At 39.2% G+C, this 27,434-nt stretch overlaps 1 protein-coding gene across 1 annotated transcript; it reads right to left on the bottom strand.

Annotated features, from left to right (window-relative positions):
• Positions 1 to 26,936, bottom strand: PI15 (peptidase inhibitor 15). Its single transcript, XM_010405074.4, has 6 exons — positions 26,744 to 26,936; positions 25,844 to 26,185; positions 10,389 to 10,507; positions 10,044 to 10,176; positions 9,759 to 9,874; positions 1 to 5,981 (listed from the first exon to the last, which is right to left on the bottom strand). The coding sequence occupies exons 2-6, from the start codon at positions 26,114 to 26,116 to the stop codon at positions 5,846 to 5,848; spliced, it is 777 nt and encodes a 258-aa protein (XP_010403376.2). The 5' UTR covers positions 26,117 to 26,185; positions 26,744 to 26,936; the 3' UTR covers positions 1 to 5,845.
• Between the last annotated feature and the right edge of the window lie 498 nt (positions 26,937 to 27,434).

Below are 27,434 nucleotides of genomic sequence, written 5' to 3'. Positions count from 1 at the left end.
AATTGTAAATATTGATAATTTTACTTTTTTATTTAAATGCATAGATGTTGCAAAATAGATCAAAATGATGCACAGTTTCATAGCATTAGAAGTTAAAACAGGGATACAAATTTATATCTCAGGTATAACATATATATAGCGTCGTATGACAACATGAAAGAAATGATACATTGGTAAGTTCACTGCAACACGTGTTAGACAACAAGCTTTCTTCTCCAAAAAACCAGATACAACCCCACCCACACAATTATCAAAAATTCTAAACAAGAAAAATGAAAATATATAATGAGAGGGGGGGAAAGAGGATTTCACTCTATAAACACGGAACATTTTTTTTGACATGGGTTCAGATAAAGAAGCACAGAAATACACTTATTTTCCAACCCCCAGGATTTTTAAGCCTCAGAAAAATCTTTCCTTGTTGCATATGGAAAAAAGCATCTGTAGATGGCTTGCTTCTTAAATGAACCCCGCCTTTAAGCACCGTTTCAATTACATTAGAGCACCCTACATGAAACAAAGCTGTTTAACTCCTAAGAGCTATTGATTCCAATATTACCATTCACTCTTAAGGAAGAATTTTGTTACTTTAAACGTCACATCTAACATACTTCCTGACTTATGATGATCTATTGAAGCTGTAGTGAGTTAGCAGCATGATGAACAGCCAGTGATTTGAATGACAATTGCTGTTGTAAGCTAAACATATAACCTGAGAGATATTCCCCCTCTTTCCTGCTGGCCAAAATAACCCTAAGTATAATTCATATGCATTTTCAGTATGAGGAATTTTAAAGAATTTACAACCTGATTACCCAAAGATAACATGCCAAAATCTTCTTCCACTCTGAATTTTGTCTTTTGGCAGAAGACAAAGAGATAATGAATTGCAACCATTTCAGTCTGGATTTCTCACAGATCACATTCAGGGGAACTCTGCAGAATGTGGATAACAATCAAAACCTTCTACGTGTTCCACTGAATTGTGTGAATTTAAAAATGCATCACCTTGTAATTATTTTCTAACATAAAATAACTCTATCCTGAGGGCAAGTTGGTAAATGAAGGTTAAGCAGAAAGAAAGTATTGAAATTACCAATAGTAATAAATTTTATTTATCATTTCTTGAATTAACCAGATAGGCTGTTGCCTATCTGTTGAACCAATCAGATGGGTAATTGCTATTTTTTCTTGATTTTTAAAATTATTTTCTATTGAAAGAAAGCAGTTTGAGAAGGTTATTGCTATTTCAGGCTTCTATTGACAGAATTTCAACATTCTTCTTGTAAATTTAAACAAGAAGGTATGTGCACATTGAGACAGTCAGACCAATTATGTATGATCTGAGAACTAGAGTATACAAATTTTCAATTCTGCAGTTTAAAAAAGCACCACAAAAATTTTGTGTGCTTGGATTCCAAGACCGTCTCATTCTAGAATAGGAAAGCAAGAGTTTTGTCTTGAAAACTTAGCAATAATGGGCAGATTGCAACAGTAATTTGGGCCTTTAAAACTTTATTAGCGATCATCAAAATTTAGTATCTGAGTAATGAGGCTTCCCACACCCTGGTTTTTAAGAACTATATCTGACTTAACACTTCTAAAAATTCTTCTGACATCTGAATAACTCTGTTTTACCGCATACTCATAAAACTTTGTATGTTAGGTAGCCATCAGCTAATAAAACTTCAATTGAGTTCTGTACTTACAAATCATGTAAAACTAAGAAACGGAAGAGTTGTGCACTGCACCTCTTTTCTCAAAGGAAACAAAGTCATGTGTCTTTAAAATCAAGGCCAAAAACTTTAGATTTGCATTTGTTTTCAAAAAATCCTAAAACCTCTTGGATTCCTATGTAATGAGTAGCAGCATTCTCAACCACGAGAGGGCATCCATGCTTGCAACCTGATCCTCGGAGAGAATACTTGAACACGTATATCCACCTACCAATCCATCTGCCTACAGATATAGATATGGATATAGACACAGATATATTTCTTTCCGTGCAGTCACAGTACTTTTGCTCTGGGAGGTTTCCTCTTTCAGAGCCCCATGGTATTTCCCAGTGCTGATAAGGGATGGCACATTAAGTCTAATTTTGCTGTTCATAAAGCCCCCATGGAATCCAATTCTTTCATTCCTGCAGAAGTTATATTAAACCTCCTATGGTTTTCACTGAGACCTGATCCAACTCACCTCAAATTCAGAGGGAAACAAACTGATCTCAAAGAGTAGATCCCAAAGATACGTCTGCAAGGTCAAGCCCAGATTTTCTGAAGTCATTTATTTTTCAGAGAAAGGATCTGGAATCACTAAAACTTGCTCAGCATTAATCTGAAGTCATGAATCTCAGAGGTCTTACTCCCCCCATAGCTTGTTCCACAGGCACTTGCCTGCTGTGATGAGGGGAGGGTGCTGTTTGTTTTGGTTTTGGAATACATTTGCCTCTCTGATACACGTAAAACTCTTATTAGAGCCTGAAATAACTATAAAAAGGAACCTTGAAAGCAAATCTGACCTAGTGGTAAGTTATATGCTTAGCTGAAAAAGATCTCACAAACACTGGAGTGTATATGGTAATATTTCCACAAAAAATCATCTGTAACTTCAGCACCAGAACATAGAGGTTAGCACCAAAAGGTATCAATTGCTACCTATCATGTTAGATGTTTAATGAGGCAAAAAGTCACAAGAAGATATTATAAACAGCTGCACTCAATAATTAATTATATCAATTTTGTTATTTATTTTTTTACTTTTATGCCTCTCACAGTATTTTGACCAAAAATATTTTTTGCCTTAATTTAGCTTGTGCATACTTTTACAATTTTATATTTAGAGCAGAAGTCTGAGCTAATTTCTCCGTCTTTAAAGGCACACCCCTCTGCTGAGAAGAAATTAGTACTTCAAGGCCATCAGAATAACAACTGGAGGTAGTTTGCCTCAGCATGGCCTTGAACTCATCAAGAACTTTCCTCAGCATGTATCAGAGCTGCCAAAGACATCTGAAATCTTCTGCACATTTCAGTGCTTTTTTTTGTAGCAGCACTTGGTGTCAGGTAGTCAATCAGGAAGCACTGGCACTGGCAATCAAAGTAGAGCTTTACTGGCATTGTTATTGCCTGGCCCAAGAGAAAAAATGATAATAGAAATGGGGGCAATTCAAATAGGCAATACAGAAAGGCCTTCTACTTTAAAGTGGAAGGGGAAATTTCATGTGGCAATCACATATCAGATGATCTGTAATCCTCTCTGTTAAATGAAAAATATTCAGCTAATGCTTGAGTGCTTGTGGCTGCTTTTATCAGGAGCTGCTTGTATGAAATAGCTTATATCCAGATCATTTTTTGCTGCTGTCAATTACAGTGTGATTACAATAGTTAATACCTAGCACCATTATGGGATGTTGTGAAAAAACCTGCATACCTGTTTGTTCAAAGCAAAGTTTTCTATATTCACAGAAAACAAAATATTCCACAAAATCAAGGTATTTGTAGCAACTTAAAAAGTAACAGATATGATAACATATATACCCGTGATAACAATTTCAGCTGAATGACAGAATTATAAATTAATTTACAATGTCTAGTCCTGTTTGGAAAGTGTACCATACAACATACAAGTTGCAAGTTTCAAAGTGCATAGTCATTTATTGTTAGACCTACTGTTGTAGGCTCCATGGCTTAACCTGAATTTTTTCTTATGCTCTGCTTCCTATCTTATATTTTAAAAATAAAAATACTCAAAATGGCTAGATGCACTGCTATAACTGTGCTGTCTTTACCTCTATAGAAGATTTCTTATGCAGAATGAAAATGCATTTTTCACCTGCATCTTTGTCAAAAACTGTGCTGGCTGAGGGGCTAGTGACCCACCAAGTAGTATTGTCTCACTCATTTGTTTCAGTGTGTACATAGATAATGCAAAGAGGTTGTCTTTCACTCCCAAAACAGGACTGGATTTTACTCCGCCAAAGTATTTGACTGATTGAGTACTGCTCAAGTCCAAACTCCTTTGAAAACAAAAGGAAAAATGTTTATATTGTACCTGTTAAAATAAAAGTTAGTAGAATACTGCAAAGTATTATCCTTTTACAACATGGACACATCTAAAGGTAATGTGCCTGTCTAGGTCTTGTCCTGTCAGATACAGAAGTGTCACTAACCAGAAATATCTGAAGAGCCATAGATCAGCTGCTGATGTTCTCTGAGGGATCAGGTTATGGGTAGATAGAGAGGAGCTGCTACATTTCACACATTACAGATCCTGTTCCAGATATCTTGCTGGAGAAAAAGAGTAACTAATGTGAAGAATTCAAACTCTCATCTTTCTTTTTATATCACCAATATGTTACTTCATATTCTGGTGACAGACTGTTCTAAATACCCTCAAAAGACTGAATTAGTGACTTAAAGATACATATGCAGCTCTACATATGTAGCTCTAGTGAAATTATCCTCTGTTGTTCCACTTGCTCTACTCAGTATTGCTTTTCAAAGTTCATAAATTTCAGAGGTCTAAATGTAGCAGTGCAAGCAGACTAAACACTTATATTTAAAGTGGACTACATTCTGCCCTGTAACATAAAGCCAAAACTCAAGGCTCTTTCAATGATCTAGTAGTTGAAACAGACAGCTGATTTCTTCCTTTTCATAATCTGTTTTTCAAGAAAAGTACCTGTATAATATTTTAGTTTTAATATCTCTATTAAGCACCCATAAGGCATTCAGGTTTTGGCAGGAAGGTTTTTGGAAGATTTGGTTTTTAATAATGCACACAGGTATTTTCAGGAAACAGCACAATTTATATTATAGGATATATATTGCTTTAGAAATTTGGAATTTTTGCAACAAATCTATATGAACTTTTAAAGCTTCCTAATGTCTTTTATTTGGAATTCTTACCTACTTTTAGGTCTGACCTCACCTGATCCTCAACTGAGTTTCAGTCAGAGGGATAACATATATACTGGTAAACTTATAGTGCAAAAAACACTATGGATGTCATGTATTGATGTATATTGCTTTGCAGCAATATATTTCTTCCTGTAAAAGAATAAATATACTCCTGCAAAGCCCCATTATAGAACTATGACTGTGTTCAGAAATACAGGAAGGTACAGTCAAGCTATGCTGTTTTACCAGTATTTTTAAAGTGGTGTAGCTTTCTATCTAGATAAGACTTTAGGCATGTGAGTTAACAGCCACTGCAGCTTGGCCAGTGTGGTTCCTCATTCTCTCTAATATTCCTGTCTGCACACAGACATGTGATAGCAGCAGCCGTGTGCTGAACTCTTGGAACACCATACACGAATTGACGCTGCGCATGAGGTAGGTAATATCCTGCAGTTTCTCTTGCACATATGTCTTCCTCTGCTCAGTGTCCCATTGACATTGCAGGTGAAAGCACAGGTGTAAACGGGAGGAACCATTGGGAGTGTGAGGACAACTTGTTGCTTTGCATGTCACACTCCATTTTTAAAGCACAGTATTAAACAATGACCCTTCTCTTTCTGGAGCTATTATTTTTAAAAGGAAGAAATATTTTATCTTTTGATGTGCTTTTAATATAATCTAATCTTCAGGAAGCTACACTTGATAAGATTAAAATGAGTTTTAACTCATTAACAAAATGTTAATCTAAAAGGGATAATGTGAGTCTTAAATCCCAAAGTGTTAAAACCAAATTATACTGTACTTTGAAAGCTAATTATACAAAAGCATACAAAAAGAAAACATCAGAGTATTATTACAATATCTCTCTATATATAATATGTGCAAAATTCAATACACAAGCTTCTTGTTACTCATCTGTGGGTTTTCTTCAAAATAATGTAAACCTTAACTTATTTAAACCAGTATAAGTAGTTTGATGTTACTCCTGGGAAACAAAGATTGTCAGTACAAGAACCTCCATAGCTTGGAGGACAAGCTGAACATGGGACTCCTACTTTATATGGTGCTTCTCCAATCCAATTGCCCCTGAAAATAAAAAATGAAAAAGAATGCTTAATAATTTCAGAATGGAAGAAAAAAAATCATTAACCATACTTGTTCTTAGTGATTAAAGTTAACGTCTCCACTGATATCCCATAAATGCTGTTACTAAAAACATGACATTAGTATATTTCTGTAGTTTACTGATAAACACTGATCTAGCAATTCCCAAAAATGAGCAGGAGAATGACTATATCAATCCAGGCCAGTAATATCCATTCCACATCCTTCAGTCTCAGTGGTGATGTCCCAGCCTTCTTGCTTTTGCTACAACCAAGTGATTTTTGATGCTCTGATCCTGTGACAGACTATTTTTTACTGGAGGTCTATATTTATGAAAAATAGCAAAATAAGCATTGGTGCAAGGTTTTCCTTGAGCACCCTTTTGTCTGGCAGTTATCTTAAAAGCTTGTACTTGGAAGACGGAAAAACAAACTGAGTGAAACCTTATTCTTAGGTTGCACTACCCTAGGTTCGCATTGTGAAGCTCTGAGGCTGAATTCATTATTTGAGAAAAGGGAAGATAAAAACTATTTCCACCAGTAATGTATTAAATGGAACTGGATTGGGGCATTTCCAGAGGTCTCATAGATGTGAATGAGAGGAGAAGATGGGCTCCTGTCTGGTGAATAGAGGTGTGCAATAGACCCTAGGGGGAAAGGGGTACAAAGTCTGGGGAGTGATCATATGAAAAGAGGTACCTCCGAAACATCTAGGAACATCTGAAAAATGCATCCTGATTTTTAGGAGTTTATATAAACCACAGGCTTTTAGAGAATCATGTAACACTCATGATGTAGGCAGAAAGTTAAAATTAGATTTTTATTTAAATGTTATGTCTCACAGAGCAGAGAACTTTCCTTTAGTTTGCATGTGACGTGGAATAGCAGTGAGTAATGCAATTATTTATGAAACATTTTGTCATCCCCCACCTCCCAGCCAGTAACGCTGGATCAAAAGCCCTGGTCTCAGTTGTGCCTTGGAAGAAAGTAGAAATCTCAAGTAATTTGCTCATTCCTACTTCTCTTCCAAATGGGTACAGCAGACTAAGTGCTCAGGAAACATATTTAGTCTGATAACTGATATGGAAATTCAGAGTTTGCTGAAAACTGATTTCTGCTTCATTTTCTACGCAGCACATGGCAGATTTGTGTAAGACTCCTAGATAATCTGGGGCCTTTCTAAACTTTGCAATTATCCTCCTTAACTTCAGGGTTTTTTCCCTCAGTTCAGAAGCATAAATATTTTTCAGTGTTACAGCATGGCATGAGTGAAAATTACTGGAGTTCTAAATCCTAAGTCTTTGCCAAGTTCCAATCTTAATAACTCAGACTGGGGGTTTTTTTAACTCCCTTCCTCTTTAGAGGAGTTTCTGATGTGCTGGTTACTCAGAAAGGCACAGACTTTACTGAGTGGCAAAGAGATTTCTGTGTGTGTGCCCAAGGACTCTACGCCCAATGTCCATGACTCAATTAAATCTTAGAAATACAAACTTAATCCAGGGAAGACCACTCAATATAATTTTTGTGACCCTGCAAGAAGTAAATGCAAAAATCATGATTCCACTTCCTATGACTGAAAGGTCTACACAAAATCTCACACAGAGAAAGAGCTTGTAACTTCAGGCTTTGGTTTGCTGTTTGAGAAGCAGTGGGACTTTTAGGCTCAGAAAATATAAAATGTCAATAATACAATTGTAACTTCAATTGTTTGTGTAACTGATACACAAACACTAAGTCAGTTTCCAAAAATGCCTGATTTATAAATCTATTTTCTTCCTACATATGAAAATGAGAGAAGTATTCTGGAAATTTTGTAATTTTTAATATTTGTTTTCAAATAAAGATACATAAAAAAATTCTCTTAGAAACTTTGATTTCATCTTCTCCATGTTGTTGAGCTTTAAGTCAGATACAGTTTTTGCTGCCTTATCTTTGTTCCCTCACATTCATTTCTTACCATCCTTTTCCAGTAAATATTAAAGACAAAAGGACAGAGAAATCTCCTTGATTTCCAAAGATGTTTTTTTCCCCCAAGTAAATTTTCTTAAGAAATCCTATCTTTTTTTAAGTTGCAAAACCTTTAAAAATTCTTTTACTCATGTAACAGCTAGAGTAATGACATATTCTTGCATATTCTTTACCACAAATGGACCTGTGCCACCAAGAGTTTATGGAAAACATGCTCAATTGATTACACTTAGATTCCTATACAGAGCTACGTCTTTGCCGAATGTACAGTCAGAGAAACCAGCCACTCACACTGTCCCTGCGGCTTTTGCAACAATGGTCCAAACCAGACCGCAAACTGAAGCTCTCCCAGAGCCACACTTCACTGACTCATTCTGCACCCAAATGTAAGCTTGGGATGATGTCTAGGAAATGCTGGCAGAAAACTAGTTTCTGCATTTCAACCCAACACAGACCTCTGCAAGTTATGGGATATAGGGCCACCTATGGGTGTCTATGACCTGTATTTTAACAGACCCTAACATGGCAGGCAAGATGAGGTAGATTTGCAGACACGGAGCTTAGGCTGATGGACTGTATATGAAAGCAATTTATGTACCATGGTCATAAGCAAAGGTATCCTGTGGGCAACAACATGTATCATAGAATGAATCACAGAATGATTGGGATTGGAAGGAACCTTAAAGATAAACTAGTTCCAACCCCTTTGCCACAGGCAATGCTCAGAACCCCTTCCTGTCTGGTCTCAAATACCCCTAGGGATGGGGAGTCCACAACCTCTCTGGGTAAACTGTTCTAGTGCCTCACCACCCTCACAGTAAAGAATTTCTTCCTAATGTCTAATCTAAACCTACCTGCCTTAAGCTAAGGCCATTCCCTCTTGTCCTATCACTACATGTCCTTGTGAAAAGTCCCTCTCCAGCTTTTTGTAAGACCCCTTTAGGTACTGGAAGGTTGATAAAAGGTCTCCCTGGCGCCTTCTCTTTTCCAGGCCAAACAGCTCCAACTCTCTCAGCCTGTCTTCCCAGGAGAGGTATTCCAGCCCTGATCAGCTTAGTGGCTCTCCTCTGGACCCGCTCTAACAGGTCCATGTCTTTCTTGTGCTAAGGACCCCAGAACTGGATGCAGCTCTCCAGGTGGAGAGCAAAGTAGAGGAGGAAAATCACCTGCTGGGCACATTTCTTTTGATGCAGCCCAGGATACGGGGTTAGCTTTCTGGGCTGCAAGCGTGCCGTGGTAAGTCATATTGAGCTTTTCATCTACAAACACCCACAAGTCCTTCTCCTCAGGGCTGCTATCAATACATTCTGTACCCACCCAGTACCTGTGCTTGGATTAACCCAATCCAGGTGTGTTTAGCCTTACTGAACTTTATAAGGTTTGCACAGGCCCACCTCTCAGTAAATCAAGAGCCTGATCTACAGTGGGATTGCTTACCTGAGGAAGTCTAGTTCACCATGCCTATGTATAAAAGAGTGAAGAAATAAGGAATTCCAAGTAAAGTGAAGTGAGCACAAAGAAGGAAGAAAAAAATTAATAATAATAATAACAGCAATAACAGAAAACAAGTTTTTTGTTTTGTTTCACACACGTCAAGTTCATTCCTTTTCTTCCTTGTGTACTGAAGTCATACATTTCTGCATGTTCAGATGGAAAGCTTGAACAAAGGAGCAGCCCACAGAAAAAGCACAAATAGAGCTCATGCTGCAGAAAAAGGAGTAAGCAGTCCTATGAGAGGACCAAAACATGCACAAAGTATAAAAATAAACAAAAATAAAAGAGAGCAACTCACTTTGGGGCATAGTTGCATACCAAGTAAACAGCTCGCCGCCAAACAGATCCCCAGACGTTCATATTGTGGCACGTGTGGATTGCACAGCCGATGCGATTGGAAGTGGCCCAAACCATCTGAATAAATATTTATTATTGGTGAAGTCCAAATTGAAAAGGAATATACATATACATATATTTATACATATACACATACATTTATTTGAGAGAGAGGGGTATAGACACATCATAGGAAAGTCCAGCTCTGGACATGAGATTTTGAATAGAGGAAAGTAATTTATATAACCTGTGTGTAATGGGTGCACATGGGTCCATAACATCGCATTGGGCACCTAGGGTTGCAGTCTTGAGGATAAGGGAAAGCATAATCCTTCACTTCATCATACCATGGCTTTACCAGCTGCAGAATAGACCGATACCTGGGGTTTTTAAAAATACAGTAAGACAAATATGTCATTTTAGATCTCTCCTCACATCACTGGGGCACAGTATTATAATATTCTTAAGCCAAATGAACACTGACAGATATAGAACATAGACTACTGGATGACACTTGCATCAGTCCAAGATCTGAATCTCAAAGGTTGTTCAAAGGCTGACAAAAAAATTGTTTTGTAGGGTATCCTCTTACCTTCCAGTTCTTACAGACAAGTTCTGGCCCAAAAATCTCAGAAGATAGGAAGGTCCATGGTCCCAAATGCATGTAGCAGCCCAAGCTTCAGCAGACTTGGCAAGAGTTTCATCCCAAACCTGACAAAATAAAGTATCCTTAGCAGCAGAACAGAAAAAAGCAGATAATGATCATAGTGCTAGAACAAAAGAAGCAAGTATCTTAACCCACAAATATACTATTGTAACATGTCAGATCTAGAACTAAGAAGAGAACTGTGGGGCAGCATGCACAGAATCCAGTGGGATTTGCCCTATTGCTGGACAGAATTCCTGCCCACATCATTAGAGGAAGCCATGTATTCCAAACTCTCCCTTTTTTCTGGAAAAGCCCTTCACCAAACAGGCATTCTCCTACCATTTTCCCTTCTGTGTTGATGAGATCCATGTGTGGACAGGAGTGAAATTTTGGCTGGGACTCAGATAGAAATTGAAGGAGAGGAACACAGGGAAGAACAATTCAGCATAGGTATTACATACCCCACAAAACCCCAACACATTTGAAATAGGACCTCAGGAATATCTATAGCCAGAGACAATGTGTGTGTGGCAGCTCTTCATATTTGAGGTCACAAGGTCAAGAAAAGGGATTCCACAAAGGCAAAGACTTTGGATAGTTTCCAGGTGCAGTATGGATTTCACTACTTTATTCTGCACAGGAACTGGCATTGCTCACTGCCTGATATAAAAAGATAACAGCTCTGTAAGGACAGACAATTTGACTTCTTAAGTTCTCCAATGTTTGGAACATGACAAGTGAACGTAAACACTGTCTCCTTTATATGCTTTGCCTGCTCAATTACATTCCTGATTTGTAACTCTACTGTTTCCTCCACAGCGAAACAGGTTTGTCTCACGAATAACAGAGATATTGGCAACAGAACCTACTGCACCACTGGAGCTCCTGATAAAGAATATCTCACTGTTACATTCCAAGTGCACACAAATCCTAGTATATCTTAGTGTTTAAGGGATACCCAAGTAGGCTGTAGGTTCTGGAATTACATGTATATTTGGAATTCCCTGAGTGGAGTGCTCCGGTGCAGAACAGTTGTAATGAACTGCAAGTAGAAAGGCAGGAACAGAATGTGGTAAAATTGCCTATGCAGACCATTAGTGCTTTTTAAACACAAACACAAACTCATAAATCTTGAGTGGCTATGAAATAAAGAGCATGCTCTCTGAGGCATGAAATAAGAGGCAAAGTCAGAAATTAACTTATCAAAGAATGAAGTGGCCCTCATCACACATATTTTCTGTACTATGAGCTACTAATAATTTCTAGTTCAGAAATTATTAGTAGCTCATAGTACAGAAAATATGCGTGATGAGTTCAGAATTCAGTTTTAATTTCACAACCCTGCAGAGTCAAAAGACTGATCTTTGACTAGGACGGTAATTCATGCCCTGACTAGTACTTTGTGCAATTTCTCTTAGTGAGAAGGACAAAATTTAGTAAATTTTATGAAGTTGCTAAGCCACTGAACCAAGCTTTTGAGAATATGGAGTGGGTAAGGTACACCCTAGATTAAAGGTGAAGAAGCACAACAGAGACCAGTAAGACTCCTTAACACAAATCATCTTCCATTCAAGAGGAACCACCTTAGGGATGGTAAAATGGGTGGTGCTCAAAGCAGAGAAGATTTATTTTACGCCTGTTCAGCAAATCTTCCAGAACAAAGTCAAAGCAAATTGCTAGTACAAGGACAAAAGACAGACGTCTTAAAAAGAAGCATGCTACAAAGGAATAGTCTTCAAGCCAGGGAACACTTAGACCTCAGCTCTGAAAAATCACGGGAGTTTCTTGGAGGAGTTAGAGATAAAAAATCCAAAATCCAGGATATGCTCTAGGGCCCAAGGCGAAGAAAACTGTGCACAGACATTTCTTCCGCTTTGTATCTCTGCCATTAAGTTTACTAGCTGCATGTGGCCTGTGTATAAAAACCCCTTTATAATCCCTGTGGTACTGAAGTGGTCCCAAAAAGAGGGCTTAAAGAGTAGGTACAAACACAAAAGTGTGCCTGGGGAGTGTGCCTGAGAGGCTGGGGCCACAGCCGGTGTTTGGAGCCTGCCCAGGCCCAGGGCAGCAGAGGAGCTCATGGATCCAGCATGTGGGTCCAAACACAGATGCCTGGTGTGCATCCATAAGGGGCTGCTCTGCCAGGACTGTGACACCCCATAAACACCCTCCTTTGCTGGGATTAATCATGCTTCTGGCACGAGTGCTCCTGCCAGGAGGCTGAACATGAGTTTTGCGTGCTTGCTCCCAAGTGACCTGGCTGCACTCCCACAGTAATCTAAATGTGTACTGTATTCACACAAATAGCACCGAGATCCTGATTTCCACACTGCACATTTTTGTGTACTAAACTGCCTCTCAAAACAGCATGTTAGGTGTTTGAAAGAAATGTGAAGAATGGATTAGGTTTTCACTGTTAACACTCTCTAACAAGGCACAGCCCCTGCCTTCGACAGTGAGGGCATTTCTAGTTCACTTTCACTTCCCAGCTTCATTTCTGCTTATCAGGAATCATCTGCAGCGTTGGATTGGTAAAGTTTTGGCAAGTTGTTTCAAACTCAGTTAAAATGTTGTGAGTTTGTCATGTATCGTACACTCTGCTTTCCATTATCTATTCACTCTTGATCCCTCTCTGGACAGATTAAATTTTTGGCAAACATAAAAAAAAAAACCAAAGAGAAGGAAAATAACTACTGACTAATGAATAAGGGGGAGGGGGGAGCATATGCAGCATCTTTAAATTTCCTCCCTTCATCCATTAGCAGGCTGGTGAAAAGCCTCTATACAGAGTCCCCTACTGCTATGTAAATAATTTGTATTTCAGGGGAGAAGTTGATTGCCTCACCTTCTTTATTTTATTTACTTCATATTCTCAGAAGAAAAGGTGGTCTCAGTCCTTATAGGATGAGCAGATGATCACCAGAAGAAGAGAGTGCATAAGAGAGACCTTACAGAGTCTTTCAGTACCTGAAGTGAGCCTACAAGATAGATGGAAAGGGACTTTTTGCACTGGGATCAAGTGATAGGACAAGGCTCAAAGCTGAAGGAGGGTAGGTTTAGATTAGATATTAGGAAGAAATTCTTTAGTTTGAAGAGTGGTGAGGCACTGGAATAGGTTGTCCAGAGAAGTTGTGGATGCCCCATCCCTGGAAGTGTTCAAGGCCAGGCTGGATGGAGCTATGAGCTATGAGCAGAAGATGTCCCCGCCCACGGCAGGAGGGTTGGAACTGGATGATCTTTAAGATACCTTCAACACAAAACATTCTATGATTCTATAAAAAGGCAAATGACTAATATAGGCTGAAGGTGAAAAATATTATCTCATAATGACCCAAAATATTGTAAGAAACTGTGCCATTAGTTCACTCTTTCAAAAAAAGTCTGATCCTGAGTCCACACTTGTACTAATTTTTATCTCAGTTCAGTCCCCTGTTTTGGGCATATAAGAGAACAGAGCAAAGACATTTTGACTTTTGAAGCCATGTGGATTCATTGTTGTACATAGATAAACACCATATCAAGAAATACAAATATATCCTAAAAAGAGAAACTGAAGTAACTTGAAAGTAAAAGGGACAGTTTCTGTATGAGGAGAAATGAAAAAGCTCAAGCTAATTAGCAAAGAATTGAAAAAAACCAGAGTGATAAACTCTGAAATGATGGGCAATCCAGTGCTCCTATTAAACATCTGAGAAAGCTGCCTGACATGAATGCAAAATTGTAAAAGGAAAAAAGGAGAAAGATGTCCATACTCAGTGGGTTAAGATCTAAGAAGGTGACTCATCCTGAAATGCTGATTGTGCAAATTCCCAGTGCCAAACTATGATCATCCACTCCCTGGGGACAGCTAATCTTCATTTGCTAGGTTGCAAGTAGTTGAGGAAGAAGTCACCTTCTATCCAGTATAAAGATCCCCCCCCAAACTCCAGATCACTGGTTTGGTCCAGCATGGAAACCTTCCTACTTCTCAACTAGGTCTAACTGAGCCACAACAGAGTTAAAGCGTGTCACCACGCTTCCACCGACAACTTGAAATGAACATTCTTTGGCCAATTTATTTTTCTTTCTTGAGCCAAACATTATTTTCCTAGAAAGCTGTCTGACTGTGCTCTCTGTACTGCTCCCTGAAAAACAACACTTCCAAACTACATCTCACTTGAAAATTGTCAAGAGGACTGAACACAAGGAACAGGACAGTGCTTCTACATGGGGAGTTTCAACACCAGAGACCACTTTATGAAGCAGCTCTGGGGTGTTCTCTGCACTCACACAGCACATGTTTATTGAGAGTTAGGAGTAAAATCTTAGCATTAATAAAGTCAGCAGGAATTTTGCCAGTGAGACAGAATTTCATCCTAGATTTTGTTTGTTTCCCTCTGTAAACAAATAGTAAAATATTTAATCTCCAAAATATGTAATAAGCAGTAGAGTGTAAAACAAAATCTCTTTCATGTTCAATGAAATTTCTTGAAGTCCAAAAAGTGGTCTTCCTTCACCAAGGAAAGCCTTTTAATGTTGTGGGACACAGTTCTTTCATACATTCCCTTTTTATAGCTGTCTCTCAGTTGTTCTTAGATAATTTTCATGTAGAAAGGATGAAGTTGTCCTTTTGTGCTTGGGAGGAACAGAAGGTCCTGGTCACAACTATGCTCTCAGGTATTAAAACAAGGGTGAAGCTAAATAAACATTCTGATGATGAAAAAGAAAAGAAACAACTACAATATTGCAAAGATCTGTCCATGATATTTGTTGAAAAATAATTGGCTGTTCCCTTTCTACTTTGATACCTATGTTTTAATTTGAGGAACTGCATACATAACAATTTTTAACTATAACTTGGGCTTAGAAACATGGTTCTGCTCATTTTCATTGCAGACAGAATTGCAGTCCTCATATCAATCATTTAAATGGAGTAGCTTTTTCTTGACACTCTGCTCAACACAGGTCTTAGGAGGCAAACCTAATCACTCAAATGACCTCTCCTCTACTCTGCAAGTACTCTGAAATTATTATTAATGGCAACAGATAGCAAGAATTTGTGATCTAAATACAAAGGGAACAGAATACACAGTCATACACTGTATTAATTATTTTCTCATTCTGTGTGGATATCTGTGTGTAAACTGGATGTTTTGAGAAGCACTTAAATTTATAGCCCTCATTGACAAAAAGAAAATACGAAGGAAATGTGGTAAGTAGGAGTGCTCCTTCCATGACAGCACCAGCAGAGAGATTGTGAGATAGAAGATGTGGGCTAATTGTGGAGTCCATAAAGATATGTTTTTTACCTGGTAGCCTAAGGATTGTGCTAATGATCATTGTAAAACACTCAAGGAATCCAAACCTGTGCTTTCACTCTTCTTTTGTCATCATGATCTTTAATTTTTCCCAGCTCATTTTTATTGCCAGTAATAGGGAAGCTGTCCTCACTTGCAAAAGAGCACAAGAGAACCTCAGCAGACCATTGCTCTGGACATTAAATACCAGCAGCAGCCCTCAGTACCTCACTGCTTGCATTTGGTTTGTTTGTTGTGGTTTTTTTTGATGTGACATATCAGCTAAGATAATATTATACATATTTTTCAATGGTAAAACGAGTACTTTAAGCAAAGCATACACACCCTGGTCACTCACTACCTTCCTAGGAATTCCCTGAGTCAGGTCTGCTGCCCATCATGCCAGGACAGCTGTGGTGTGACCAGACCCTCAGCTGGCTGCCACCAACTGTACAGCTGACAAACACCGGGTGAGGTGTGAACACAAATCCAGAGCAAATAGGTGAAGTTCATTGTTTTAACCACTCCCTTCTGAAACAGCGTCTTCACACAAGCGCAGTTACATGAAGAGATGGCAAATGAAACACTGGGATATGCAATTTGAGGAGAGCTGCATGGCAGCACTGCTACATTTTGAAGAAAAAGTGGCAATTTGTTTGCCAGTCTTGGCATCTTGTCATTTATATATGTTTACTCTGGACTCAGTGATATTCAGATTGTTATTTCACACAAACAAATCTACAGTGATTCTTAGGCATCTCAAAAGATGGCCTGTACAACCTTCTTTTAGCAATGATTCGTTAAAAAATTAGCCCTTCCACCTCAAACATATTATTTTTGTCTCCAGTAGCCCCCTGTTTCTCCTTGTTTGCCTAGTTGAAGATCAAAAGCTCTTACTTCCAAGCAGCAAGCGAGAAAGAAAAAAACCTTGACTCGAGCAATTTCTTCCTCTGAGAAAAACACTGTGAAGCCAAGGGATGAAATCCAACATGTCCAGTCCATCTGTGCAGCTGCATTCCACAGCTGCTCGTGCAAGTCCCAGAGCGGATTAGCAGATGGAGGCTGCTACCCTCCAACACACAGGTCTTGTCCTCCCGGTCACTCACCCTTGCACCGCTCACACCACTTGCGTGCACGGTGGCTCTCTCAAATCCCTCAGCAGTGTGCAGGGCACACAGGAGTCCTTTGCTCCCCTTCTCTTTCATATAGTCAGACCTGTAGCATTTTCAGGTTTAGAAACTTTGTGTAGGACCCCCCACCATGTCCACTACCCCAAATCTGGCAGAAAGCTTAATAAAACAACCTAACAGCCCTTCTGCCTGCATGCTTTTACAGCAGAATGACTCAAAGAGCCTCATCTTTTTGCCCTCACTTCTTTCAATGCATACTGTGTGATGAAAACATATGAGCTCATTGGAACTTACAGAGAGATGTGGCAAACTTTATATATTTACTTGGGCTCTGAGATCATTTGGACTCTAGACTCACTCTCCCTCTCTCTAAGAATATGAATTTTTTTGTTTTGATCGCAACAGCCACTTCTTAGAAATTTTTCTGTGCATATTGTAATTAGTGCCTACCACGCATGCAGGTACTTTCTCATATCCATTAGGTAATAACTAAAAAGTTTACACAGAAAATTCCCAGTCTACCCTGTAGAGAAAAACATCTTGACGGGAATTGCAGTTCTGTACGTCATTCTTTTGCAAATAAATAGAGGGTTAATACATCAAGCTGCTTGTCCAACAATCCACTGCAACTCAAAGTAAAACTGTGCAATGTTTTATAGTAAATTTACTCTCATATATCCAAACCTCCAAACATCTGAGTCACACTTCTGAAAAGCTCAGTAATAGAAGGCCTGGCTTAATCAGGGCATCACCAGACATATTCCGAAGAAACCTCATTGCCAGAAATACTTTTCTTATGAAAATTCAAGTCTGTGTTTTACATAGGAGTTTCTATTCCTGGGTGTCTATGCGGTGCAAACACAAAGTGCTATCACTTGAAGCTTTACCACTGTTAGTAGTCAATTTTTTTCTTCTAAAGGTTGTCTGCATTTCCTTTCAAGTTTGGCATCAGGCTTTTAAACAACAAGAAATAAAGAAAATTGGTACACTGTCAGATTTAATAACAATAAGCTTCTCTGACATGCTATTATTTGTTTAGCTTTTGGAAAAGCTAAACATCACAGCTATATATCTTAAAATATTCAGTGCTTTTCTAACCTACTGCAAGACTTATTTTAATTGGCAAGAGCTTATCTTAGAAGTGGTAACAAAAAGGACCAAACTCTGTCTAGTTCCATGTCACCCTGACAATTGGTCAGAAGTCTGAAAAGGAGCATGTCTGACCTCATTTTAAATATGATCAGAAAAAATTGTATTTTCTTAGAAACACAAAATGTGAACAAAAATGTATTTGTTTTTTGGTGTTTCATTTCTCTTATGTACAGAAAAAAATCTACCTTTTACTTTTCTTTGTTACTAACCACTGAAGTTTTTCATTAAAAGAAAAAAATGTTCTTATTTCTTTAAAAGTTTTCAAAGAAAATACTTACTATTTTCTAAGTAGCTCTAGCTGAAAGATATGGCAGCATGACATAAAAGAAAACACATAGCAGCTTCTTCTTTCCACAGAATAAAGAATAAGAACAATAGTTCTTTATTCTCAGACGAAGAAAGCTCAATTTAAGATTCTTTCTCTTGATACAGATTAACAGATACCACTGACAGATAGATAGATGTGCAAAACCAGTTCATAAACAGACCTCAAACCCCATCCCAGGGCACATTCAGATGCATTCATACATGGAGGGGCCTGAGCTGAAGGCAGGATTCTGTGTACAAAACGCAAGCAAGGGGCTATCCTGGGGCTTCCATCTTTTTCTGCCTTTAGGATACACATTTTAACAGACCTATGATAGAGTATTTATTGTTTCAGGTATAGAAAGAGGATAAAAATGTTGTGAGGTTTAAGGTTACTACCATCTCCATTCATGTATGAAGCAAAGTACTGTGTACTTTGGATCAAGATTCTCATGAAAAATGCCCTGTCTGTGTTTTTAGCCACGAAGTTCAAGAGGTGCTACATTTAATAATAAAGGAATGTCTAATTCTGAGTGCTCTGGGCAGGCTGCTTTTCTATCTGAGACTTTACTAAGTTGTTTTTTGTTTGTTTAAACTCCTAGAAGGCTTTCTGCTAATACTAAATTTAAATAATGTAAATATTCTTTTCTAAAACACCATCAAGATGGATGTTTTAAAATTGTTATGCATAAAACATTGGAACAGAGCTCTAGTACCAAAGCAAGTTTAACACAGTCATTCTCTTCCACAAAATTTATCAACTGCAGCATTTTTGGGGAAGTTTTTCAGATTTTTCAAGGAGCGCTTTCCAGGAAGGGTCTTTTACGTTCAACTCTTGAACAGATCTATCATTCACTCTGCACATAACAGATGGCCTTTGTACTTCTTATCAGTAGCATCCACCTGGATTTGACCCTAAATGAACACCATTTACTGAGACTGAACAGGCTCTCCTTGCATTCTATCAATGAAACTGCTGGAAAAATGGGCAACATCCGACATCTCAGTGATAGCCAAGGAGTACAGTGCTGCACTATTGACAGTGGTGCACTAGGAAACATGTAAGTGGCTAAATTCACCTGTGAGGCAAAAGAGGGCTAGGTAACTCTATTTTGCCAAAATCAGCAGAAAGTAAGCTACATTTACTCCTGCTTTCTCACTTCACTGTCAGTTGCCATGTTGTGCCTCCACTGCAGAAAAAGGTTGAGTATGCTGTGAAACAACTGCTTCCTTTCCAGACTGTGATGCAGACTGACACAATTAACTGTAACCATGTGAACCACATCAGTTCCTCCCATATTATTCCAATTTTCTGAGAGGATCAATATTCCAGAATTCATTTGCCCATGATCTTCAGACACTCCTAGTGCTGGGTTATGGTACTAGGCAGAAGGGACATACTCAACTGGCTAAACAGAAAAACAAGTGGTAGGAGGCAGAAACTGGAACCAGTGAACACATTCCACCATTATAACCCTTCTCATTTGTTCTTACCTCACTTGTGAATTACCAGCATAGAGCAAGCTAAAAGCTATGGCAGACTAGGATAGGAGGCCCACACTGGGGAACCTCCAAGCACCTTGAGCTCTCATCTGCCAGAAGACTATACTTACATTTATTTTGTGCTCTGGCATGATGAAAAGCATATTAAGAACTTTGTACCCTGACTCGTCATCTGATTACTTTATTTCAAACTTCACCATGTATACAGGATTTAAGGGAACAGGGCTGCTCAATGGAAAAAGTAGGCTGCCAGTAACTTCTACAGTAAATTCTTCATTGCATTATGGCAGTTGGGTCTTTAGACATGCATAGTTAAAATGATGGGCCTAATCTTCTTTGACATCTAAGGGTCTTGCTCACTAATTTAACAAAGGAACTGTAAATGGAGTGCAACTGTAATTTGATCCAATATGCAGAAGTATTGTAATGATATGCACATGCAAATTTAGGAAAGATAATATGCATCTTAATGCCAAGAAAATTGTCAGTAAATATGACAAGGGTAATTTTTGAAATGAAAAAGGATAGAAATTCTATTTGCAGTTAAAAAATGCATATAAAGATTAATTATCTGAGGTTTAGTGGGAAATATTTAGGTTAGACATTTGGAAGTAATTTCTATTCCTAAGGTAAAATATTTGCCAAGAGATGTGACTGAGACAGCATCACTATATGTGTTCAGGAGCAGACAAGATGAAAACCATATGTATCTAATGCAGAAGGAAGTCCTGCAACAGGCCAGGGATAAAGTACATGAATTAAGAGACTCTATCCAACTCATTAGACATAAATCTTGAAGGAACTAGCCCTGCAATCCTTACTCACAGACATGTATGAGTTCAGTGGGACCATGTAAATAAGCCAGGGCAAATGACTCAAGAACAAAATGTCCTTAAAGATTTAGAATGGTCTGTAAGAAACCACACTGAAAACAGGAAAAAAAAAAAAATAGGTAAACAGGTTGAGAAGTTTATTTATCAGAAATGCTATTGAATTGGAGAGAAAACCTAACTCACTCTTTCCATGTCCATACAAAAGGCTTTAGGTATTAAGCAAGACTTTGGAAAACTTGAAGTAGGTTTGTTGGGGTTTTTTGGGACTTTGTCTTACCTGTCACTTACTGCATATTCACAGAACATTTTTAAGACCACCTTCACAGCAAAAGAATTTTATCAAGACTTTCAAATTTAGAAGTGAAATAGTAAGGCAGTTATTTGCATTTGTGAGCACTAACTGGGTTATACCTTGCTTCTCTGACCTGACTTTGGAAGTTACCTGCAAATTTTCTGGGACTGGAAGTATCCAAATACATCACCTCAGCAAAGAGAGTCATTCCTGGGCCACACAGAGTGCACAGATTTCCAGCATGACATACCTGGACTCCTTCACAGGACCACAGCAGCTTCTTTTAGAACACAATTACTTTTATTCTACAACAATAGGTTGTTGTAGGGCCTTTGTTCAGTCTATCATGGTCTTTTATGTGGATTTACTAGAAATTAATACGCGGAGATTCTCCATTCTCTTCCAGTTCCTGTGCCATCAGCTCATGAGAAATATGAAATAACTCCTGGGTAGCTAAACTAACTCATTTCAGGCTAGTCTGGAAATCTTTTACTACTTTGAGTCCTACAAAGAGACTCAAAGTGACTCAAAGTGACAAAGTTCAACAAGGGGCAGATTTTCCCAAATATAAAAGTGCAGTTACATATCACTGAACAAAAAAGAACTGAAACTGTGTCTGAACATCTTTGGTACATTAGCAGGCTCAAGTTTATTTGGAGCACTTTTTGCACTTAAAATCTTCAGACTGCATTCCACAAACACGTTTTGAGTGTGCAATCCTGCCCCCACTATTATACTTCAGACATGCTACTGCCAGTCCACTAATAACTATGTTGATTCATACTGGGCTCTGGACTCATCCTTGCAGAGCCAGCAGTGAAACTACTACAACTTGTCTTTTGCTATGGCTCTTCAACAAGTTATTCAGATCACCTCAGAGTACTCTTAAATAAAACAGATTTTCCCATTTTGCATGGGAATGCCACAGAGGATGGTGTTCAGTGCTCATCAAGGCCCACTTTTATCAGTTACTGCTTCTGCGTACAAAGCTGTAAAGGGCATGTCTGTATGTAAGCACCTGCTCTACCAGCTTTTGCAAAAACACAGTGATGTGGGATACAAAAAAGGCCATACAGACTTTGAAGAAACTGGCCTCAAGTGGGGATGACGGTAGGGAAGGTAAAAATAACTTCTGATTCTCATAGGAACAGATATTTCATGAATGAATGTTTTGGAAGTCTTTTGGAAGTCTAAGGATAGTACCAATGCACACTAAAAGAGGTTTCATGAGACTCAAATTTCAGCTGGCAACATACTGCAAATATTTATTGGCCTACCAAGTAGCTGAGATGTTCCAGAAAGGCAACACAGGTCTCTATAGTACAGAATTAGCATTCAGAAAAAGGGATTTCTTTGTTCACATGCTTCCACTGGATCTACAGATGTACATGCTTTTCACACTAGAGAGCTGCTGGCAACTCTATGTCTCACTTTTTCTGAATCATGAATTTTATGGAATCTTTCTGCTTTCTCCACAAAAAATATGCAAAGACAAGTAGATTATTTTCACCCTTTGTGAGGCCAAAAGTATGGTGTCATCTTTCTTTCTGCAGGTATGCCCTCAGCTTTTAGAGCACAAGCAAAGATTGTCTTAGGATAAAAAAAAAAGGTCCAAATCAAAATAAGGACACATTAATTCTGCATTATAGGCGTGGAAGTTCTTGTCTTCTTTCTCTTTCATTTTGGTTCACATATACACTGACTAGATATGTATCTGCAGAAAAACTTCCAACTGAAGGCATCAGCAACTCCAGAACCAGAACCAAAAGGAGAACTACTTTAAAGCCTAACACATTGGGTGTGCCAATGTCGCAACAGAAAGATTTACTAAAGTGTAACTGGCATAAGACACACCAGTTTCTTTCACTGGGGACTGATACAATGCCTCCCACCATGTTTGACTCCCCAGCTGTCTTCTTTCATGGGGAGCTGCATACAACAGGCTGGAGCAGCACCCAGACCCACCTGGACCAAAGGGAACTAAAACACTACCCAGCTTATATGAACTTCCCCTGCCTAACCCATGTGCATTCAAAGCTGTTCTTCAAGACCTCTCATCTGAAGTCCTACAGCACATAAATCTTCCACACAGTAAGGTCAGAGAGAATAATGCCCAAGGAGTGTGAAGTATCTATAACAGCATTGAACATGTGAGAAGCAGACTGTATCAGGGAGAGGAACAGAATGTGTCAAATAGAAAACCCCAAAAAAGGTTGGGTGTGGAGAACTGGAATCACAAGAACCAAACCATGCAGCCAAACACTGAGTTCTTACCAGGGAAGTGGAAATAAAAGCAAATGGAACTGTACAGAAGTGAGAATGGGATACAGTAATTAATGAGAAGAACGGCTCCTAACAGAATTAGGAAAAAACAACAAAACACAATTTACTATAACTGTGAACAGAGAAAAGAAGAAAAAATATCTTTTTCTTGTGCTTCAAAACTGCTTAGTTTTTCTCTACTTCAACACACTTACAAAAGATTTCCACAATTCACTGCATCTGTAAGCAACTCCAGCTCTCTAACATGTGACATCCGTTTTAGTCGTTGTTAGGGAAAATGGGATAGGCCATTTTCTTCACTACCCCAGCACTTTTCCATTCAGGAAAGGAACACACACTCTGTAAGGTCCTTTCAAGTACAAATGCACATTGTCTGCTGGTAATTACAATGTGTTTGTTGTCTTATTTATGAAAATAAGTATTGAGAAACATAACATCTTTTTTATATAGCAGCAGCAACCTCATGTCCCTGTAAGATACAACAGATTCTGTGCCACACACTGAAATTATTCAGAGACCAAAGAATGGACAAAGCAAACTCAGTTACTGATAATGGTTTTTCCAGTCTTGGTATGGCTTACAGCACCGGGTCATCTTCAAGGCCTCCCTACCAAAACCCTTCTGTAGTCACAGAGGTAAGAAGTTCAATAGATGGTGCCATGACCACAGCGCAGATGGCAGAGCACACCATCTGTGATGCTGCTCACTGAACATTTTTTGCTCTGTAGTTAGATGGGATACACACAGACTTACACAATTTTGAAAGAGAATTGGTGGCAGAGCGGTGGCTGCTACTTGGGGATTCAAGCTCAAGTTGCATTTTGGATCATTACCTACATAGCTTGAGTTGCTGATCCAAATTCTGCAGCATGAAGTCAAAAAGTACTTTCAGACTGGAAAACCAAATGTAAAAGAAAGCCTTTGGTCCTTGCCCTTGAGACTACTGATGGGGCCGATGCTGCCAGGAACACAGGGACATCCTATGGCTGGTTGTTACTGGCAAAAGCAATAGTGAGAAATGCAAGGAAAAGAACAGCATGCCAGCTGTAAAGAGCTTGACTTCAATATTGATTTTGTATCTATGTTGCAGCAAAGCTGCAGCAGCACACCCACCAATATAGATAAAATCTAGGCACTTTACGTACATGAGTTCATTAAAATAGATTTAATCCAGGAAGCTTGCTTTCTATTTTCAATGGTTTTTTACTGAACAGGCTAAGAACACTGCACTTCCAAAACCCTTGGAATATGACAGGGTGCTGGCTTCAGTTAAGCAAACTGCAGGAGCACATTTCTAAAACACACAAGCCAAGGAAGGGCATGGTAGGCTGCCATTCCCTCAGACATTACAACAAAGTTTATTTATGCAGAATCAAAGGAAACATCCGTGGAGAGCACAGCAATGAAAATGATGACTGAGCTTGACTTCTGACCTCTCTGGTTTTTCTGTCTCTGACCTTTCCACTCAACCAGACTCCAAACTCAGCCTATGGTCTTCATCCTGCAATATTTTGAGTGCACTCAGCATTCTGAGGTGCTGCCGGGATGTGCTGAACAGATTGTATGATCAAATCCAGATTTAGGTATCATCTGTGATAGAAACATGTCCAAATTTTTAGTCATTAGCTGCTACAAAGAAGGAGCTGTTATTACTGATATCCCCTTTCTGTCAAGCTGATGGTGTCCTGTTTCTCAAACCTATTAACCATCCATTGTCATATGAGAAACTCTCTGATTTTAAGCATTTAATATGGTGCTGACACAACTTGTCTGTACTTTCAAAACAGTGTGAATACATTAATTACAACATAAAAAAAAAAATTGTTGGACAACCTATGTTTAATATTAGAGGCCCACATTATGCATGCATGCAAAGCTGGAACACAAAGTAGCAAACACTGCTTTAGCCAGTAGTGCTCAGTATGAGATCACAGTGAATGTGTAACTTCTATCATACCTGCAGGAACAGATATTTCCTATAAGTATTTTCCAATAAGAAGAAAACATGCCTGCCACATACTTTTTTTGAGCACATTGAAATCCTGCATACTAAAGAAACAATTAAAAGCAGCATTGTATTTGATGGTATTAGATGTACACAAAAAATATCCAGTAAGTAAAACACATGAACAGGAGACAAACAGTGCATCAGATTAATTACTTTGCAAACACAGTCTTACCATATTGCTTCCATAGATATTATGTGTGAAAGAAAGTAGAAATGGTCATTGGGTACCTTTTTGCCCACATCAGGGCAATGACTTACAGTGTACTCCACAAAAACAAAGGGGCTAATGATTAGCACTTCAAACTCTTTGGTTCACATGTGATCACATACTATTCCTCAGGCCAACAAGCAGTTAACTCACCACTTCATTTACTTCATTGGGACTACACATGGAAATGAAAATTGAACAGGGTAAGTAAGAGGTTCAGAGTTCAATATTTAGCTTTTGCTTGCTGAAGTTAATGCAGCTTGAAAAATGTAAGGACAGAACATTTTAGTGAGCAGTAATAGATAAAAAACATTTATTTAGTTAACTAAATCATGACAATTTGTTTAAGAAAATCAGATCACTGATTTATAGTTTGTTTTGCTCTGAAATAAACACAGTTCACTTACCATATATTCCATGTTGGAAGCAGGTGGGAAGACTTTGCCTCTGACTTGATTATGATAATCAAGAATGGCAATCATGTCATTCTGCGAAATGTAGCGCTTCCGCCTGGCTTTGGGAATTTTTGCAGAGTCCAGATGAGCTGCCAGAGCTGTCTCGATGTCAGTGAAATTATTGTCTGACAGGAATAGGTCAGTGGAGTTGGGTAACACTAATGCACTTGTTTCACAGAGAACGGAAAATAAGAGAGTACAACTGATTGCAGCAATTACTGTCATTCTGGGGCCAAAGGAGACAGATAGGCCACAGAGGTACTCTGCTTTAAGTCAGGGCAGCAGAAAGCAAATCTGTAGAAGAGAAGATATCAAAGATGTGATTCTGTATATCTGGGCAGCAAGACAAAGTGAACTGGCAGGCTGTGACCAGAAAAATCATTCTGTCTGTCAGCTCAATCATAAAAGCAATCCACACAGAACATGTGTTGCTGAGCAATTTTTAGTAACTGTATTAAGTGATGATGGTCCTACTACTACAACACACAAAATGAAGTATCATTATACCACTAATTACATGGTCAGAGCTAGTAGTATTCCTCAAATAGTGACAGTGCTATCACACCAGATCGGTCCATAAACCACACCATAAATCTTATATGGGGAGACTGCAAGAAACCTCAATCATGTTTTCCACTGAAAATTAAAAATACATCCTAGGCTATGCCTATCCCGTAGGCGTGGACTGTTTTGACACAGTGTGGCAAAGATAAAACTAGTAGGCAAAAGAAAACATATACAGCATGAAAGCAGGACATCTTAGAAATAGCATTCAAATCTTAAGGTCAGCAAAATGTGATGAGCACTGATAAAACTGCATGCAAAGCAAACTTATGGAGCTGAATGGCTTACCTCTGGATAATACCAAGAAAAAAAGAACACAGTCTATTGTTCTCCCAGTATATATAGCACTCTCCTATGTGATGATATGAACCTTTGTGAAGAAGTGTCTCTTATTACAACCCCCCAAAGAACAAAACTGTGCTGGTTGTGAAGCCAGCAGGAGCTGCTCGCAGCCTTTATATGTCACAGCCTGTGCGAGCCAGCCCGGGCAGTGTCCCGGCGGGTCCCTCTCAGCCGAGGCGGGCGGGAGGGGCTGCGCCGAGCCCACGGCAGCCATTGGGTGGCACCCTGGAGGGTGGGTGCTTTGGGGACTCAGTTACACCCCCGGCTGCTGCAGCACAAAGAGGCAGCGTGCAAGACTCTCTCTTCGGCATTTCCTACCTTTTTTTTTTTTCTGTCCGTGGCTGGGTATTTTTTTCCTTATTTCCCGAGCATCATGCTGGCCCGGGAAGCGCTGTTTCACGCAGCTCCACGAGCCCCCACGGCGCAGCGTGAAGCGCAGAGTTTGCAAACCTGAGTTTGTTGTGGCGGCCACAGGAAACGGAACCCGTGCACTGCCGTGCCGGCCCGTCCCAGCAGCGCGGTGTCCCCGGGCCCCGCAGGGCAGCGGGCGGGCGAGCGGCCCCGCTCCATCCATCGCCGGCACGGCAGCTGCCCGAGGGCTGCTCCGCCCTCCGCTCGCCCCCTTCTCCTCCTCCCT

This window comes from Corvus cornix, chromosome 2 (assembly GCF_000738735.6).
Source record: "Corvus cornix cornix isolate S_Up_H32 chromosome 2, ASM73873v5, whole genome shotgun sequence".
Classification (NCBI taxonomy): Eukaryota; Metazoa; Chordata; class Aves; order Passeriformes; family Corvidae; genus Corvus; species Corvus cornix.
Note: the sequence above shows the minus strand (reverse complement) of the source record. Positions and strands in the feature narration are given on the sequence as shown.